Raw genomic sequence first — 16,523 nt, forward strand, 5'->3', positions numbered from 1 at the left:
TTCAGGCTCCCCCACATAGACGAGGGGTCGTTGGCTGCAACCTGAGCTTTCAGCTTTCAGCTTCAGACGCGGCGTGACCCACATGCGCCTCTTCTGCGCATGCGGGTCACCTCAGGGCCGTATACCGTTCACACATGAGACAGATGGCAGTCACATTTAAATGACAGTGTGAACAACAGCGCAAAAAAATCAGATTTCGGCAAAAAATCCGATCTAAGCATTAAGACCTGCAGTGTGAACGTAGTCTTAGCCTCCTCAGTCCAGGTCTTCACTGTTTTGACTACAGGCTTCGCAGCAAAGAGAGCAATATCATCAAAACAAAATATCCACAGTAGGCTAAATAGGGGCTTGAATACCAGGTGTGCAAAAAAAAGAAAATTTAAACCCAAGTGAACTTTCTTTATTATGTTGTATTGCAGTTTAATATAGACATGTAGTGAAACTATATGGCTGGAGGACAAGAGGGGTTGATTGTAAAACAATTCAAAGTGACAAATAGGCTACATTTTTAAGGTAAAGTCCACTAGAATAATTGAAAATTCCTTGTAAATAGGCTAACTTTAATCATAAATATAGCCTACAATGTCAAACAACTAGGTTTTGTGACCATAAGACAGATTGCAGTAGAAAAGAGGCCACGTGTTATCTTAATTCAGTTAAGTTTACATGTCAGTGTATGTCCTGCACAGGCAGGTTAGCTATGTGCAGTATAGCAGCTATACTGTAAGCAGTATATATACAGTAATAGTTGAGCAGTGTGAATTTGAGCATGAATGGTTTTATGTCAACCCTGTTATTGACTGGCCCCTATCAACAGTGTACCCTGTCTGTCAACCAAGGTTGGCTAGTATAAGCTCTCACTGATAAGTGGAAACAGCTGATGGATGGATGGTAAGTAGACTAAAGAAACCTTCTCAACTACACAGATCAAAATGCTTTTTAACCCTTATTTGGGATAGGCTGTGTAACATATTGAACAAGAGAAGAAGAAGAAGAAGAAGAAACAAAATGGCAGTGTGAGGACAAAAAACTTTTTTTTAATTTCACAAAGTGCAAATACAGTATAATGAAAACATAACAGAACAGAACAGTGCCAGGAGTAAAAACTATATCAGAATTAATTAGATGAAATAAACAAATAAAGGGAAAGCTACAAATTCTTAATAAAAAGCGACAGAAAGAACTGTTAAAGTTTTAGATATTTCAAAATAAAAAAAATGTTTTGTTGGATAGCATCTGTGTATAATCTTATATACATATATCACATCCTTCACTTTATTTACCACAAAGTACTTCTGAGGTAGGCACCATACTTTTGTCCAGTTAATGTCAGATATATATCTCCTCCAGTAACTGGTAGCATTAGGGAGAGAAACAATTTCCTTTTGAAATAAGAAGAGAATTTTCCTATTGTTCTTTGCAGAAAAACACATTTCCCCAGGTGAGCGCTGGATCAATAGAAGGAATAGTATTTGGATGGGGATAACCTTTGAATAATATTAGTATGCTAGAGGGAATAGCACCAAACACATTAGCAAAGTCTTTAGGAGTAACTGGGATCTTATAATGACATAGAAATGCCTGATAAGTAAAGACCAATCCTTGGTCATTGAAAAGCTGACTTACAAGCACAATATTATTATTGAACCAATGTTCAAAGAATATAGATCTGTTCTTATACAAAATGTATTGGTTATTCCAGATTATATATCTGTTTGGTGAAAAACTGTACGTCTAAATCGTGGACCAGGATACCAAACATTGCTTATGAAAGGAGGGTAGCTTTACAGGAATTTTGTCTATACTAAAGTTGCACATCAGGAGGTTTTAAACCTCCCAAGTGAGAAAACACATGTTCAGAAATAAAGTTCCAAATTGAGGCTGGGTTTTGAAGATACCTTCTCAACCAACCAATTATAAAGGTATTGTTAAAAGTGTGAAAATCAAGAAAGTTAAGCCCTCCTTTGTCATAAGTGTTCATTACAACAGGCTTCTTTACATCATGTGTTTTGTTTTTCCATATGAAATTAAACAGAATACCATCAACAGTTTTGTGAGGACGAAAGACAACAGCAACTTGTCTACATTGTTCGCATAGCTAAACCATACACCAGTATTGCCACTTAATGCAGATTACCTAATTGTTAAAACATTGTTTTAAAAAATCTAAGAAACATGCACTCCGACTCAGTAGTTGGCAGAGTTCATCTGTTTGTTTGTTTAAAAAAAAAAGACACGAAGAAGACGTAGTAGCGGAAGAGACGTGGCACATAAACAGAAGAGCTTTTGGAGACGCCTCTTATGTGAATTTGACAAGGAAAGCTAAGTGACTAAGTGACAGTTATACAGCATTGCCTGAAACGAATGGGACTTCAGTGAAGTCTGTGTGTCAGGTAACATAATTATTCATCATTTGCGTCGGAACTTAGCTTACCTAACCGCATCTGCTAGGTAGATTAGCTCGCTAATGTTATCGCACATGATAAAGCGTTACCTTCCGGGTAATATGTTAACAGCTAATGTTTGATCAGCTAACCGCTAAATGTCGGAATTAAGCTGTGAAATGTTTTGTCGGAGACAAAACCTAGTGCTTTGTGCCATAAACCTGATATGGAACCTCAGATTCTGACGCATGACCTCCCGAAATGTGCACGGTAGGTTATATTTAGGTAGAAATTGCGTCAATTGTCAACAAGCTTAGCACAGGAGCCATTGACAGTATTAGCCAGCCGCTTATAATTAAATTACATGGCATGTTAACCCTAATTGCTTGTCTATATTGATGATGTGGACATGATTTAGGAATACACATCTACAGTGCTGTGAAAAGGTATTTGCCCCTTCCTGTTTTCCTGTTTTTTGCACATTTGTCACACTTAAATATTTCAGATCATCAACAAATTTAAATATTAGACAAAGATAACCCAATTAAACAAAAAATGCAGTTTTTATGGGTTGATTTTATTTATTAAGGGAAAAAAACTATCCAAACCTACATGGCCCTATGTGAAAAAGTAATTGCCCCCCTTTGTTAAATCATGAATTTACTGTGGTTAGTCACATTTTTTGCAAGGTTTTGGAAAGCCACACCCAGGCTTGATTACTGATTGATTAGAAAGCCATTTTTAAAGCTTTGGGACTCCGGTGAACCACAGTGAGAGCCATTATCCACAAATAATGGAAAATATAGAACAGTGGTGAACCTTCCCAGGAGTGGCAAATAGGGGGCAAATACTTTTCAACAGCACTGTAGCTCTTAATCACTATTATAATGTTTAAGGGGTTTTGGCCTCAGTTGATACTCTCTCGTTCTCTACTTATTACATGACAGTAAGGTAATCTAAGTAAAGTACTTATGAGGAACACTCATGAAAACCCCTTTGTAATTAGTTCACCTAGGCAGAACAAAAACCTCAGAAAATTCCCTCTAAAATAATAACCCTATAAGCACTGGAAAAACAACTTGATAACTAAAACTGGTGGGAATATTTAGGCCTATATAAGAGTGGCCATTGTGGCTACTCACCAGAACATTAGCCTCACGATAAATATTATAGATGTACGGTGGAACCTCGGTTTTTGTATGCCCTACTTTTTGTACGCCCTACTTTTCATACGATTCAGTTTTCAACGACTTTTTTCATCGAAATGTTGTCCCAGTTTTTGTACATCCGCTCAGTTTTCGTATAGTTGATTGGTTGGTTCAGCATCATTAGTCCGTACCAAACTCGTCCACCTGCCCGCGTGACTCGGCCACTCATTTCCTGGAAGAAATGAGTGAAGGGAAGTAACCCCAGATAGGGCCTTGATTCCCCTTCCAAACAATAACCTCTCCTCCTCCCTCTCCCCTCCTCGCCGTCTTCCATACGCCAACAAGAGTTTTCAATAAAGGTAAAAGTGATGTTAAATGTTCATTTATCCATTTCATTAGTCATTTATATTTATTTCTCATTGTTTTTTGTATGTAATAATATAGTTATTCTCTATAAAATGTATTTTTTGTTAATATTTTTGTGTGTCTGGAACGGATTAATTGGATTTACATTATTTCTTATGGGAAATATTGCTTCAGTTTTCGTATGATTTGGTTTTCGTCGGACTTCTTCGAACAGATTAATCATGAAAACCGAGGTTCCATTGTAGTAAATACCCTTTAAAGTCGTGCATTTTCTAGTAAACCTTCTTCTTGTTGATCATTCTAAACAGGAGGACAGTCTGTAATTTACATAATGATAAGAACTGGACACCTAAGTCTGAGGACTTCTTGTTTTATTCATTCACAACCTGCACTTGTTTGTTTGTTCCCACCTTAGGTGGTTATGGGTCTTTGCAAGTGTCCGAAGAGAAAGGTGACCAATTTATTCTGCTTCGAGCATCGTGTAAATGTGTGCGAGCACTGCCTTGTCTCCAACCACAACAAGGTCTGTGGGTGAACAAGTACTACACTAATCTTTGTAAAAAACTTGTAACACTACCTTAAAATTCTTTTTTTTCTTCTTCTTTTTTCCCCCACTTGGTGCCCTTTAGTGTATTGTGCAGTCATATTTGCAATGGCTTCAGGATAGCGATTACAACCCCATCTGTGCTCTGTGTAATAATCCTCTGACTCTTCAAGACACAGTCAGACTGGTCTGCTATGGTAAGATTGCCAAATTTCTTTTAGAAAATCCTCTGACGTCTAAGGGAACCATTCAACCAAATTACAAACTACACATTTTCCACTTACTCCTAGTTGTATCTGTGGATATAAAACAATTAAAGATAAATGGAATGTTCCATTTTTCTGCCCACAGCATTGAAAAAAATGACATCCCATCTGTGATGTGAAAGTTTTTTTTTTTTGTTTGTTTGTTTTTTTAATTCCACAGATGTGTTCCACTGGTCCTGTCTTAATAACCTGGCATCTCAGCTGCCCCTCCACACAGCCCCAGCAGGATACCAGTGTCCTACCTGTCAGGGTCCAGTGTTTCCCCCTTCAAACCTGGCCAGCCCAGTTGCTGATGTGTTGAAAGAACAGCTTTCATCTGTTAACTGGGCTAGAGCTGGTTTAGGCCTGCCACTGGTAAGGGCCCTTGTTTTTGTTGTTGTTGTTGTTGTTTTTGTGATTTTGCAATCAGACAATTTTCCTGACAATAAATCAAGTGAGGAAAAAAAAAATACTGAATCAGAACTGCATTTTCCAGTTGTGTTAAAAAGGCAAATTGTAAAGATGTGTTCTAAAATATTAATAAAATGTGATTCTTGAGTGACAGATTGAAGAGGCCAGTAAGGTACTCGAAGAGACCATAGCTAATGATGTCACAGATTATACTGACTGGTCAACATTTGATGGTGAGCCTTAATGAATACTTTTCAGTAAATTTCAACATGCATGTTTTATAGCCGTTTACACAATGTTATTTAAGGGATTAATTTGTGGTGAAAGTCAGCACTGTGCAACATCATCAGATAATCAGATTCTCTTTTTTTGTGTGTCCACAGCACAAGAACAAAGTAGCATATACCCTAGCCACTCATACAAGACCAGTCTCAGCCTACCACCAAATTCTGTCTCACCCCCAAGACAGGAAGACCTTGGAGGTCCTCGTAAAAATGGGGATCCAAGCATGCAGGAACACTCGGTGATCAATTTCACTACTGCCACCACCACCAGTGACACAATTACTATAAACACAGGTAATTGTAAAAAAAAAAAAAAAGCCCTCTGAGTACAGTTTTGTGCTTCTGTATGTAGCTTAAAACATTCAGAACAGTTTTCTAGGTTTGTTTTGTGCACATACTGAACATGTAATACATAGTTTTCTTCTTTGTTGGTAGATTAAAAAGCTAATTTGTTGTTGTTCTTCAGCATCATCACCAAGAAAAATCTATGACACACGGGACATTGGTAACAGTTCTGTCACACAGATTGACTTCGATGATGACAAGTACAGGCGACGACCAGCGTTAAGCTGGTTTGCACAGATTCTCAAGTTAGTATTATGATACTATGTTGTTGAAGTGGAGCTCTCTTTCATTACTTTGACACCAGGAATAACGGAATATTGAAATGCTTTTGTGACTTATGATATTAAAAACATTGTAACTTTCTCAGGAACCGCACAGTTGGAAAACGGACATCTCTGTCCTGGAAACAGCGGGTCTTCATGCTTCTTCTGGTCGGAGTTCTGGGATTCTTTACCTTGATAATCATCATGGCTAAACTTGGACGTGCCTCAGCTGGGTCAGACCCAAATTTAGATCCTCTTCTTAACCCCAACATTCGTGTGGGGAAAAACTGATAAAAAGCATTGATTCCTTCTTTTATTTTTGTTTTACACAACTTAAGCATGTGTAGAACAAGCAGAAATGGGACTTTCCAATACTTGGTTGGCCCAACAGAGGGAGCTGCTTACCCAACTTGAAAGGAAAAGAGAAAAGAGCCACTGCACCTTTTAGAATGGCGGCAGTCCCCTTTTCCATTCATTTCCATCTTTTACAGACCATAAAAATATTTCATAGTATTCAGGAGGTTTCCTGTGATCCAAAAAAGCAACTTCTGTAACTAAAGAAACACTGTTGTTGGAAGAGCATTATTCTCTGGCAAAAATGTCAGACTGTATATGATCAGCAACAAAATGTTCAGTGATATTTATACAGTTATAAACTGATTCAACTTGCTGATTTGAATTGTGTTTCTCCTATAGCGAAGAGGTGGCCCTCACAACTGGAAACCTACATCTCCCTCAGATAGTTAATACACAGCTAATTATGAGGGTCTGTATTATGAAATTGAGTGCATTGCTTTTAGGTTTTCCATACATAACTGTGTGTAGATTTTTCTGTTTTTTTCCAGCCTCTTCTTTTTGTCTATTAAATGGAAATGCTACAGGTTTTCAGCATTTTGATGCTCTTTCAAGTTCATGCTTTGTGACCAATACCTAATGCTGGATTTAGGCAAAATCGAGAGTATATTAATACTCGAATATATTAGAAAAACTTGTAGTATTATTACACATTTGAGTACAATAGCTCAAAAGTTCAGTTATTCTATTGCCCATTTCTCAACAAGCTGCTTATTGATGCTATTACAGTAAATTGCTCCTCTTCCTTTGAACACAATATTGTACTAAAGTGATGTTTAATACTTTTTCAAAATCATACAAGGACCACACAGACCACCCTGGTACACTAAACTCTGACCATCTTTGAATAATTACAGTGGTGTGCTGTAAATAAAAGCTCACATGTAATTACACGTTTTGTGTGTATGTGACTTTTATCTGCAATCAAGCTCTGTTAACGAGTTATGAGTAACAAAAGCATGGATCATCGTGAGATGGATACGTGTAGCAATGCGTCATTTGAATTCAAAGTTCTTGTTTTGTGAAAATGCAGTGCTGCTTGAATTTCTGGCTAAAAATATTTTAAATGATCAAATTGACAACTTTATCAAACTTTGCAGTGGTGAAATCCAGATAACAGAGGAAAAAAAAAATAAGATGGACAAAATTGTTTACTTAAATGTAAATTACAGATTTCATTTTAAAAAATGTGCATAATATCACATTGTCATATCCTGTACATAAACAATTCTTGCACAAAGGGTGAAGAATGGACTCTAAATAGAGACAAGTATGTCATAGCCATAGAGGCTGGAGGGGGAGATCCTCTAAACTTGTCCCAAAGATCATGTACTTTTTCACAAAGAGGCAGACATGCCCCATCAATAAAACCTGGTGAATGGCCTCACTGTGGTGTTCTGACTTGACACAAATATACAGATATTTTGCACACTGCTTCCCCTAGTGGTGCAGTGAGCTCAGGGCATCCTCAGTGGAGTCCTGTGGAGGTTGGGGAGCTCAGCGATAGAACTGAGACCTTGGTCGTGTTTATGGAAAGGCTATTTGCTGAACTCTCTCTGATATGTCAGTAGCTTTGAAGGGCAACAGTTCCCATTGACGTTCTACACTCTGCACAATTCACCACTGCACAGTACATAATTTCATAAGCATCATGTAACAGTACACAGTAGAGTTAATACAGGTCAAAGCAGTTGTGTGCAACTACTTACCCCTCTGCCCCTGGATGGCACAGGAGTATATATATATATTGATGTGTGATTGTGATGTGCTTCACAGTTCATGTAGAAGGTGAGAGAATCAGTGTGTTGCTGGTACACATTGATGAAAACCTGGGCCGGTGTCATTCCTGGGGCTCTTTTGAGAAGGTGAGTGCAGATGTTGGTTGTATTGTTAAAAAGAAAAATACTAGACAATTTCTCTGCAACTGCGCTCTGAACTATAATAATGACAACATAGTATAAGATAACTATAATAATGATAGGAACATTAGAATGCTAAGGCTTGATTTAAACTTCATGAATTAAAATTTAAGTATTTACCTTGTTTCTATTTTTGTATTCATTTTGTAAATTGAATGACTAGCATAATAATCAAAGCAGACTGAATTATTCAATAAAGTGGTAAAGAATAAAAATATTTTCTCAGGGTTCATTATGTACCAGTCTCTGAGGACATCACTCAGCTGATAGAGAAATATTTCAGACCTTTGCATCCTCATCAGGGCAACAGAGGCATCAAAAGTCATATGTCTGAAATGTGTGACCAACAACAAAAAGGTCAAAAAAGTTGGTAAGACTGCTAACTCAAAATCAAAACAAATTAAGCACCATCATCAAGATCAAGGGCATTGTCATTACCACTACCACCAAAGGTTACATCAGTCAGATAACAGTTACAGCCACGAGTAAGTCTGGCATTTTTTCTACTGTAATAACATTCCTGTGCTCTTAATTCATTTAGAAAATCTCTATCCAATTTTGTAACTAGAATAAGATGTAAAATTCTGTATTTGTTTTGTTTTTGAAAGAAAGTACAATAAGTAGTAAAGTTTTTCACCCATGATTTTTTTTAAAAAGCACTGGTTCAACACATTTTCAGTGATCATCTCCTCGACCAGCAACATCAGTGTGATAGTGACAAGTCTTATCGTTTTCACTGTCATCACTACCGTCACACACAACTGTCACCATGTCCTTCTTTCAGAAACCTCCTTGAGTTCCTCAAGTGGTTCCTTGTCTTCTTCCTCCTCTTCATTTTCTTCCTCCTTTTCAGTATGTTCCTCTTCCTCTAAACATTCTTCTGAGACCAGCAGTGAGTGTTGGGATAGATATCCACTTAGAAAGCCTGAGCATTCACAGTCCTGTATTGATATTTCTTGGAAACACAGACACCTTGATGAAGGAGACGACACAGTGCCTTAGATAAAAAAGGTGACAGGGTCTCTGCCAAACAGAAACAGGAGAAAGAGAAGTGTTCTCGCAGTGGCCCTACCCAGGGCATCCTTAAGAACGCACAGAAGATTATAAGAGGTTCAGGAAATGCTGTAAGTTTCCACAGAGTCAAATCAATGGAGGCCCTCACTAGACCCAAACAAAGAGAAAATGGAAGTGAATATAAAAATGAACAAAAGAGGAAAAATGAAGCCAGGGAGAAATTAATGAAGGAAAAAAATTAAGTTCTCTGCTGTAATACCCCAGTTCTTTAATTGGACAGATCTGAATAACGAAGGAGTCCGTCTTTCTTCATTTTAGTGCTGATTTATTTTAAAACCACAAATAAAATTACGAGAGACAGCCCGGGTGGCTCCCTCCTTCAGAAAAGCTGCCGAAAACACAGAGCCTAATACATTTATAAGTTTTTGGGCTGACCCCTTACACAGACAGATATAAAAACATCACGAGTTGGAGACAGTCCGGCATCTCCTTCTCTTATCTACAGCTCCAGCTGCATGGAGCCGCTGGCCATAACAAAATCTAGAATTCCGTGTGTGTGTGTTGTTACATGGTGTGTAACTAAAACATTCATTCAGACATAATTCTAAAACACGAGATTAATACAAGAAAACAATTTGTGTCAAGGTACACTTTTCAGAATCAACATTGTCTTCTAACCTTGAAACAAAGCAGACTAGAGTAGACTTTGAATCTTACTAAACTACATTAAAGTCTAATAATTATCTGACTGATTTATTAATTTCTAACACTGCCCTCCTTAATGAGATAACTTAGCAGGTGCTCAGCACAATGAGACTCACCATCTTGGGGTTACAGATGCTCAAAGACCTTGCAGTCCACAACAGGCCTTTGTTAGATCCAGTATGGTAGACAGCGGCATTGAGAAACACAGACAGCATGGGATTCAGCCTGCCAGTGGAGACTCAGTTAGCTCCAGCAACTGCTCCCAGACCAGCAGTCACCATACTCAGCTCTCTCACTTTAAACCTTTCCATTGTCATCACAGTCACCATTCTACAGTCTCACCCCATCACATGTATCACAGGCCCAGAAGCTGCACGACCACAGCCCAGTCAGCCAGCATCACCATGGAGACCACCATAGTGAATCTCATCATCATGGCCTTGGAGACTGCTACAGTCAAGACCAACACCATCACCATGGAGATCACTTCACTGGCTCTCATGGAGACCACCAAAGTCCAGAAAATCAACATCATCATGGAGACCATCACAGTGAATTGCATCAGCATCACAATGAAGCTCATGAACAACACCATGGAGACCAGCACAACCCAGGCCACCAGCATCACCATGGTGATGACTGTAATACGGGTCTTTTCCATGACCATTACCCTGAACATCTTAACCAATCCCACTACTACCACACTCATTTAAAGGGGCATTTTGCTGGCAGTCCGCCTTCTCAAAGGAAGTCAGAGTCTCTTTTTAGCAAGACGAATTCACCCAGAAATAGCTGCATCCCCTCCAGCCTGGATGAGACTAGCTTTACTGACTCATCATTACATAAAGTATGGCATTATGTTTAAGACTGTACTCATTCATAAAGTCACCAACTGCAATATGTTCGTTTGGAAATTATTATCAGGTCAGTAGTTTAACAGGCTATGTGGTAATGTTCCACTCATTTGCCCATTGATTTGGGCATCAGTGTGCAGGTCACTGTGGGCAATAGATTAGTTATAACAGAACAGTAGATTAGTTACAAAGTCACAAAGTAATGGTAATCAAATTAACAACCAAACTGATGTTATTTGTTCTTCTTTCAGTTCTTAGCTAATTTTTTTACTTTAATTTTTGAGTATCAATAATAATTCTAAATTTGTTTTTCTTGTCAAGCTAGTTTTTTTCCCTTTAAAACAAGGCACATGATCTAGGGAGATTCATGTAAGTGTGATGTAATATTTTTAGGTTTTAATACAATGCGTAAAATAAGAATAATGAAAGAATGTCTCATAAAATAAATTTAGAAAAATTCATTTAGTTTTGTCATTTGTTTGTGTATCCTAATAGGGTGCTACAGGAGGAGAATGAAGGCCTGCATCAAAGTTTACTGAAGACTGCAATGAGGATGGAGTGCTTAGGAGAAGAATTCATAAGCAACCAAAACCTTTTGGAGACAGAGCTCAGCAGCCTCACAGAGAGGTTAAAGAATGCAGTTTTACTTTTAAGATTATAACTGTGAATGATGTCCTATATACAGTGCCTGTATTATACCACAATATAATACCAAACTAGTGTTGAGTAACTTCTCTCTCTCTCTTCGGGGGGGGGGGCGCCTTACGGATCCTGCAGGAGGATCCGTAAGGGGCCTGTGCAATACTTTGCTACACAAGACTTGTCAGGTGTTTTGATGACAAGCTATGTGAATATAGATGACATGACCTAACCCATCACTTATTGAGAAGGAAAAGCTGACAATTCAGCTCAAAGCACAGTTGCTTCTGCACTGCACTAAAGTCTCAAAAAGCCACTAACGTGGTTGTAAAGTCTTCATGATGGTTGTTGTGTGAATGGCATTAAACTGTGTAGATTCTCATAGTTTATCTCTGATACCTGCTGAATCAACACTGTGAAGTATAGAAGTACTTTTACAGAGGTTGATCAAAACATGAACCTGACTAGGGTTGCAGCTGACATTGGGTGAGAGGCGGGGTACACCCTGGGCAGGTCACCGATCCATCACAGGGCTGACATGTAGACAGACAACCACACACAGTCACAGGCAATTTATAGTGGCCAGTCAACCTAAGCTGCATGTCTTTGAACTGTGGGAGGAAACTGGAGTACCCGGAGAAAACCCACACAGGCACAGGGAGAACATGCAAACTCCACACAGGCGACAGCACTAACCATTGTACCGCTGTGGCACCTGCAAAGTGAACATAATTTCCTCATTTACTCACAGTGCATGAGGGCCAGTGAGTCTGGCTCAGTTCCAAGGCATGGACTACATCTCCCAGGTGGCCTCAGAGTGCTTTGGTGGCATTCCACAGTGCCCTATTGTGGAAAAGCAGGAAGAACTAGAAATGATGAATCTTGTTCCTGGTTGTGGTTTGTGTGTAAAGACAAGATTTTACATGACTCAGGATGGCTTTAAGAGCCTCTTCATGCTGTCTGGCTGAAACTTACTTAACTTCTGCAGACAACCCAACCGTAAAAACAAATACATGTGACTGGCAAGAGCTGTGACACTGTGGCACATAGACACCAAAGGGAGAGTTACAGTATATTTAACGCTCTGAGCACCCCATGGGCATTATAGGATGATCAACACTTTCTCTACCACTAGTCATTCCTCTCTACCATGGCTAAAAATAAATATTTTATCAGTGTAAATTTACTTTACTGACCATAGACATTAATGTTGTGGTTGTTTTACTTTCAACTCTTCTTATTAAGGTCACAAATTTATTATAAGGAGCAAAAATGGGAAATAAATTTGAAAATAAATAGCCTAAATGGGACTTTTATCCTGATTTCTTATCAGTTTGCATCTCCAATTTTTCTCAATTCTAATTATCTTTTAATCTCAAATGATTCCCCATTGCGTTGGAATTTGGGTTGTGAAGAGTTAATAGAATCATAGTCTTCTCCATATCATATTCAATATGTATTGTAATCCATGTCCCTCTGTATAAGTGATGGGCGCTAAGCAGACAATGGCCTGGATTCACAGACCAGTTTAATAGGATGGGTAGGCATTAGTTATAAGACGCTCCCGGTGTTAAGGTTTGCCAAATCCAGTGTGCCAAATCCACTATGTGGCACACTGGATGATAAACAGTGGTTGGTGGAGCTAACCAGAGTTTTTTTTTTTCAGCACCTTTTGGGGATACAAATAAGGTGAACTTTGACACATTATCATCTATTAAATTCAAGATGTGAAGTTTGAAAACATTTTTCTCCAAGAATTTTATGCTACGCTTTCTTGACTTTTTCATATTTGAAAAAAAAGTTTTTTCTCTTGGCAGACCTCCTTCTCTCTTCACAAAGATTTTAACTGTACATGCTCAATTGCTAGTGGTTTATTTTTTAAACTAAACAGTGAAGTTCACTTCTGTCATCTTCAACTCTGAGCCTTTGCCTCTCACCTCTTCTCCTCCCTCACAGACAAGCACAGCATCAACACATTTTGCCTTGTCACTCTCCTTCCCCTGTTCCTCTGGTAAGTCTCACAGCCCCTTGCTGCAACCATGGTAGTGATGAAGATGAAGTTCTCTTTTCAGAAAAGGGTGAAGCTTGCTCAAGGACTGTGGCTCCTCTCCTGGTGTACCACAGTGGCCAGTGCCATTACCTTCACCCTGGGGTGCATCCTCAAGATGGAGCTCCGCAGGAGGGCAGAGGTACTTTTCTAAATTTACAGTAAACGCTGTGACTTTGAAGCTGAGCTCAAACTTCCAAAGGTTAGTTTTGTCTGAATGGTTTTTTTTTTTTTTTTACATTTGAGTTGCCAGAAACTAAATCCAAGTATATGTGATTCCTGTTTAACTGTGATTTTCTCAGTGTAATAGAGGTATATGTTGGCCAACTATGTCACACTGGGAAAAAAATCAATAGATACCTTTAGTCTGATTATACTTGTGACAGAGACAACATAAATATTAATTGTTGTGCTGAAAAACTACATCAAGGGCAGCATATGTTTCAAGTTATAAAATGATGCAGGTGATTACACATGAAAATGGTGTTTTTACATGAATATCATCAAGTACACTTGACAAATACCACCTGTGCCTGTCCTGCTTTTAAACTGCTGGCACAGTTGGTTTGACTGTACATGTTAAAAAAGGGACAAGTGGAGACCAAGAAAGGGTAGATGCACTTGTGACCCACTTTGCATCCTGATTCATCATGTAATCAACCAGCCCCTGTTGGTCTTATCACTCTAATCCCTCATTTTGAGTGCTGTGTTTTTATCTTATTATTCCACATTTAAATAGTTTGAATGATTTATTTGCATCTTTGCACAGCGTATACCATCATCTACATTATTTTAGTGACAGTAACAAAATAATATTTCCAGTAATAAGGATTTGGTAACAGAAGGAGGCCCTATTGACATACTTGAAAGTTTTATCCTTTGATAACTGGAGTTATTATTTGTTATTATTGTTTCATGCTGCAATGGCTGTAAAAAGGAAATGCAGGTGGTGAATAGGAAAAGAAAAATAAAATGAAAAGCATACTAGATATACATTACATTGTAGTTTATGTCACATATTATTTTCATCCCATCATTTTTGCACAAAACTAAAATTAGTGTAAGCATTTAAAACATGTGTAAAAGTCCACCTGTCCTCTCTATACCAAAAACAGCATATCAGGTAGTCTGTGAATTTCCAGACATCTGGGTTGTGCAAAGATTCTCTGCATAAATCAGCAATATATATACTTAATCCAAAATCCAGAATATTGCTGGTTATGGAGCTCACCCACTCCTGTTGAATATATAGCCATCGGTTTGTGTTATCTTTTTACATTACCTTTATCTTTTCTGGAATCATAACAAAACAAATGCCAGAAAAAAGAAGAACAAAACAAAACAAAAACATTTTCACACAATGTAATATTTCATATACAGCACCCTATAACCTCACTGGCCAATACCATATTAACAGATGACAGAACATTACTCTGGTTTCTTTACTCTGCCTGTCTAGTAGGTGGGCTTGAGCAACACATTTAAGTGCTCAAAACTGAGAAACTCTTTATAAGTATTTTTGACTAACTGTAAGACTTTTTCATATAAGTAATGTACATTTCTATTTCTATTTAAAATTTCAGTCACAGAAAAGTCACTTGGGTCTGATATTTTTTCCAGTACCAATGAACACTTTGTAGAATTTTATTTGTTTGTGGTTTTCAACATATAGATGAATTTAGACTTTCAGGTAATTTTAGTCAAACATTATTTCATTCATTGTATTACTGTGTAATTTGCTTACAGGTAATGGATAGCGGAAACATACATGTTGTGCCCAATACCCTCATGATAGTTGGTCTTGCCTCCTTGGGTATCAACTACTTTGCTTCAAAAATCTGTCAGGATGCCCTGGATGCTGAGCGATTTCCTCGCTGGAAGAACTTCTTAAAACCCTACTTTGCTGCCTCTTGTTTCTTCACTGTTCTCATGCTGCTGGCTGTCATCATGAGCTATGCAATGAAGGGCAGTCTGGAGTCTTCTCTGAAGGTTGGCCTGAAGAACAGCATCCGCTTTTACAAGGACACAGATACCCCAGGCCACTGCTACCAGAAACAGAACATCGACTATCTGCAGATGGAGTTTCAGTGCTGTGGAAACAGTGACTTCCGGGACTGGTTTGAGGTCCAGTGGATCAGCAACCGCTACCTTGACTTCAGCTCTAAGGAAGTGAAAGAGTAAGTTGTGAACATCTGTGAATATTTATAGAAAAACAAAGACCTGTACCTAAAGATGAGCCATCATAAAGGAGCAATGGCAGTTTTCTGATGCACATCTTTTACTTGTTTCTTTAGTCGCATCAAGAGCAATGTCGATGGCCGTTACTTGATAGATGGAGTCCCATTCAGTTGCTGCAACCCCAGTTCTCCACGCCCATGCATCCAGTATCAGCTCACCAACAACTCAGCTCACTATAACTACGACCACCAGACTGAGGAGCTCAACCTCTACCTCCGAGGCTGCAGAGAGACCCTGGTCAGCTACTACACGAGCCTGATGAGCACCATCGGCACTGGAGTACTTTCTGTCTTCCTCTTACAGGTATACTATATGAAGGTTTACTGTGGTTTTACAGAGATTTCAGGCAGAGTTGGTGGTGCTTAGGTGAGCTTTTAACTCAGTGGCTCATCAAAGCACAACATTTCCTTTTTAGGTACTGCTAGTACTGCAAATGTGTTATAAAAGTACACTGAATTTAAAATTGTCATGTGTTCAAAATGCAGTTCCTGCAGTTGTATCATTTAAATGTCATTAGTGAAAAGCTTGATAAAAATATCAACTGATCTCTCATTAATTTGTTGTCAGAATGTATGCAATATTCTTCTACAACCACTTCTGGAATATCTCCATATTGACGTATTCTTCCTTCCTAGGGCTCTGTACTGGTGAGCTTACGATTCCTGCAGACTGCCATGGAGGCAGTGGTAGGGAAGGAAAATACAGAAATTGAGACAGAAGGATATCTGCTGGAGAAAGGTGTAAAGGACACCATCATGGAGTA

The 16,523-nt window shown here is 38.5% G+C and overlaps 2 protein-coding genes across 3 annotated transcripts in view; both read left to right on the forward strand.

Annotated features, from left to right (window-relative positions):
- Nucleotides 1-2,246: 2,246 nt before the first annotated feature.
- zfpl1 (zinc finger protein-like 1) lies at nucleotides 2,247-7,697 on the forward strand. Of its 2 annotated transcripts, none has more exons than XM_020600520.1 (8): nucleotides 2,247-2,393; nucleotides 4,314-4,421; nucleotides 4,528-4,639; nucleotides 4,869-5,062; nucleotides 5,253-5,331; nucleotides 5,482-5,676; nucleotides 5,849-5,972; nucleotides 6,095-7,694. In XM_020600520.1, the coding sequence occupies exons 2-8, from the start codon at nucleotides 4,320-4,322 to the stop codon at nucleotides 6,279-6,281; spliced, it is 993 nt and encodes a 330-aa protein (XP_020456176.1). In that variant the 5' UTR covers nucleotides 2,247-2,393; nucleotides 4,314-4,319; the 3' UTR covers nucleotides 6,282-7,694. The 2 variants fall into 2 exon arrangements, with proteins under 2 accessions (XP_020456176.1, XP_020456175.1); XM_020600519.1 differs by lacking the exon at nucleotides 2,247-2,393 and adding an exon at nucleotides 2,551-2,654 and having other exon boundaries at nucleotides 6,095-7,697.
- A 3,569-nt stretch (nucleotides 7,698-11,266) lies between these two features.
- Nucleotides 11,267-16,523, forward strand: part of rom1a (retinal outer segment membrane protein 1a) — a 7,060-nt gene continuing 1,803 nt past the window's right edge. Inside the window, exons 1-5 of the mRNA XM_020600559.1 lie at nucleotides 11,267-11,463; nucleotides 13,432-13,664; nucleotides 15,269-15,699; nucleotides 15,817-16,063; nucleotides 16,396-16,520. Coding sequence (XP_020456215.1) covers nucleotides 13,515-13,664; nucleotides 15,269-15,699; nucleotides 15,817-16,063; nucleotides 16,396-16,520 — 953 coding nt within the window. The 5' untranslated portion in view covers nucleotides 11,267-11,463; nucleotides 13,432-13,514. The remainder of the gene's footprint in view (nucleotides 11,464-13,431; nucleotides 13,665-15,268; nucleotides 15,700-15,816; nucleotides 16,064-16,395; nucleotides 16,521-16,523) is intronic.

This window comes from Monopterus albus, unplaced genomic scaffold (genome assembly GCF_001952655.1).
Source record: "Monopterus albus unplaced genomic scaffold, M_albus_1.0 scaffold47.1, whole genome shotgun sequence".
Taxonomy (NCBI): domain Eukaryota; kingdom Metazoa; phylum Chordata; class Actinopteri; order Synbranchiformes; family Synbranchidae; genus Monopterus; species Monopterus albus.

What these genes read in the sequence shown, in the direction of transcription:
- zfpl1 (XM_020600519.1), top strand. An exon ending in TGACTGGTCAACATTTGATG is followed by an intron (nt 5,332 to 5,481) that starts GTGAGCCTTAAT and finishes GTGTGTCCACAG; the next exon opens with CACAAGAACAAAGTAGCATA. An exon ending in CACAATTACTATAAACACAG is followed by an intron (nt 5,677 to 5,848) that starts GTAATTGTAAAA and finishes GTTGTTCTTCAG; the next exon opens with CATCATCACCAAGAAAAATC.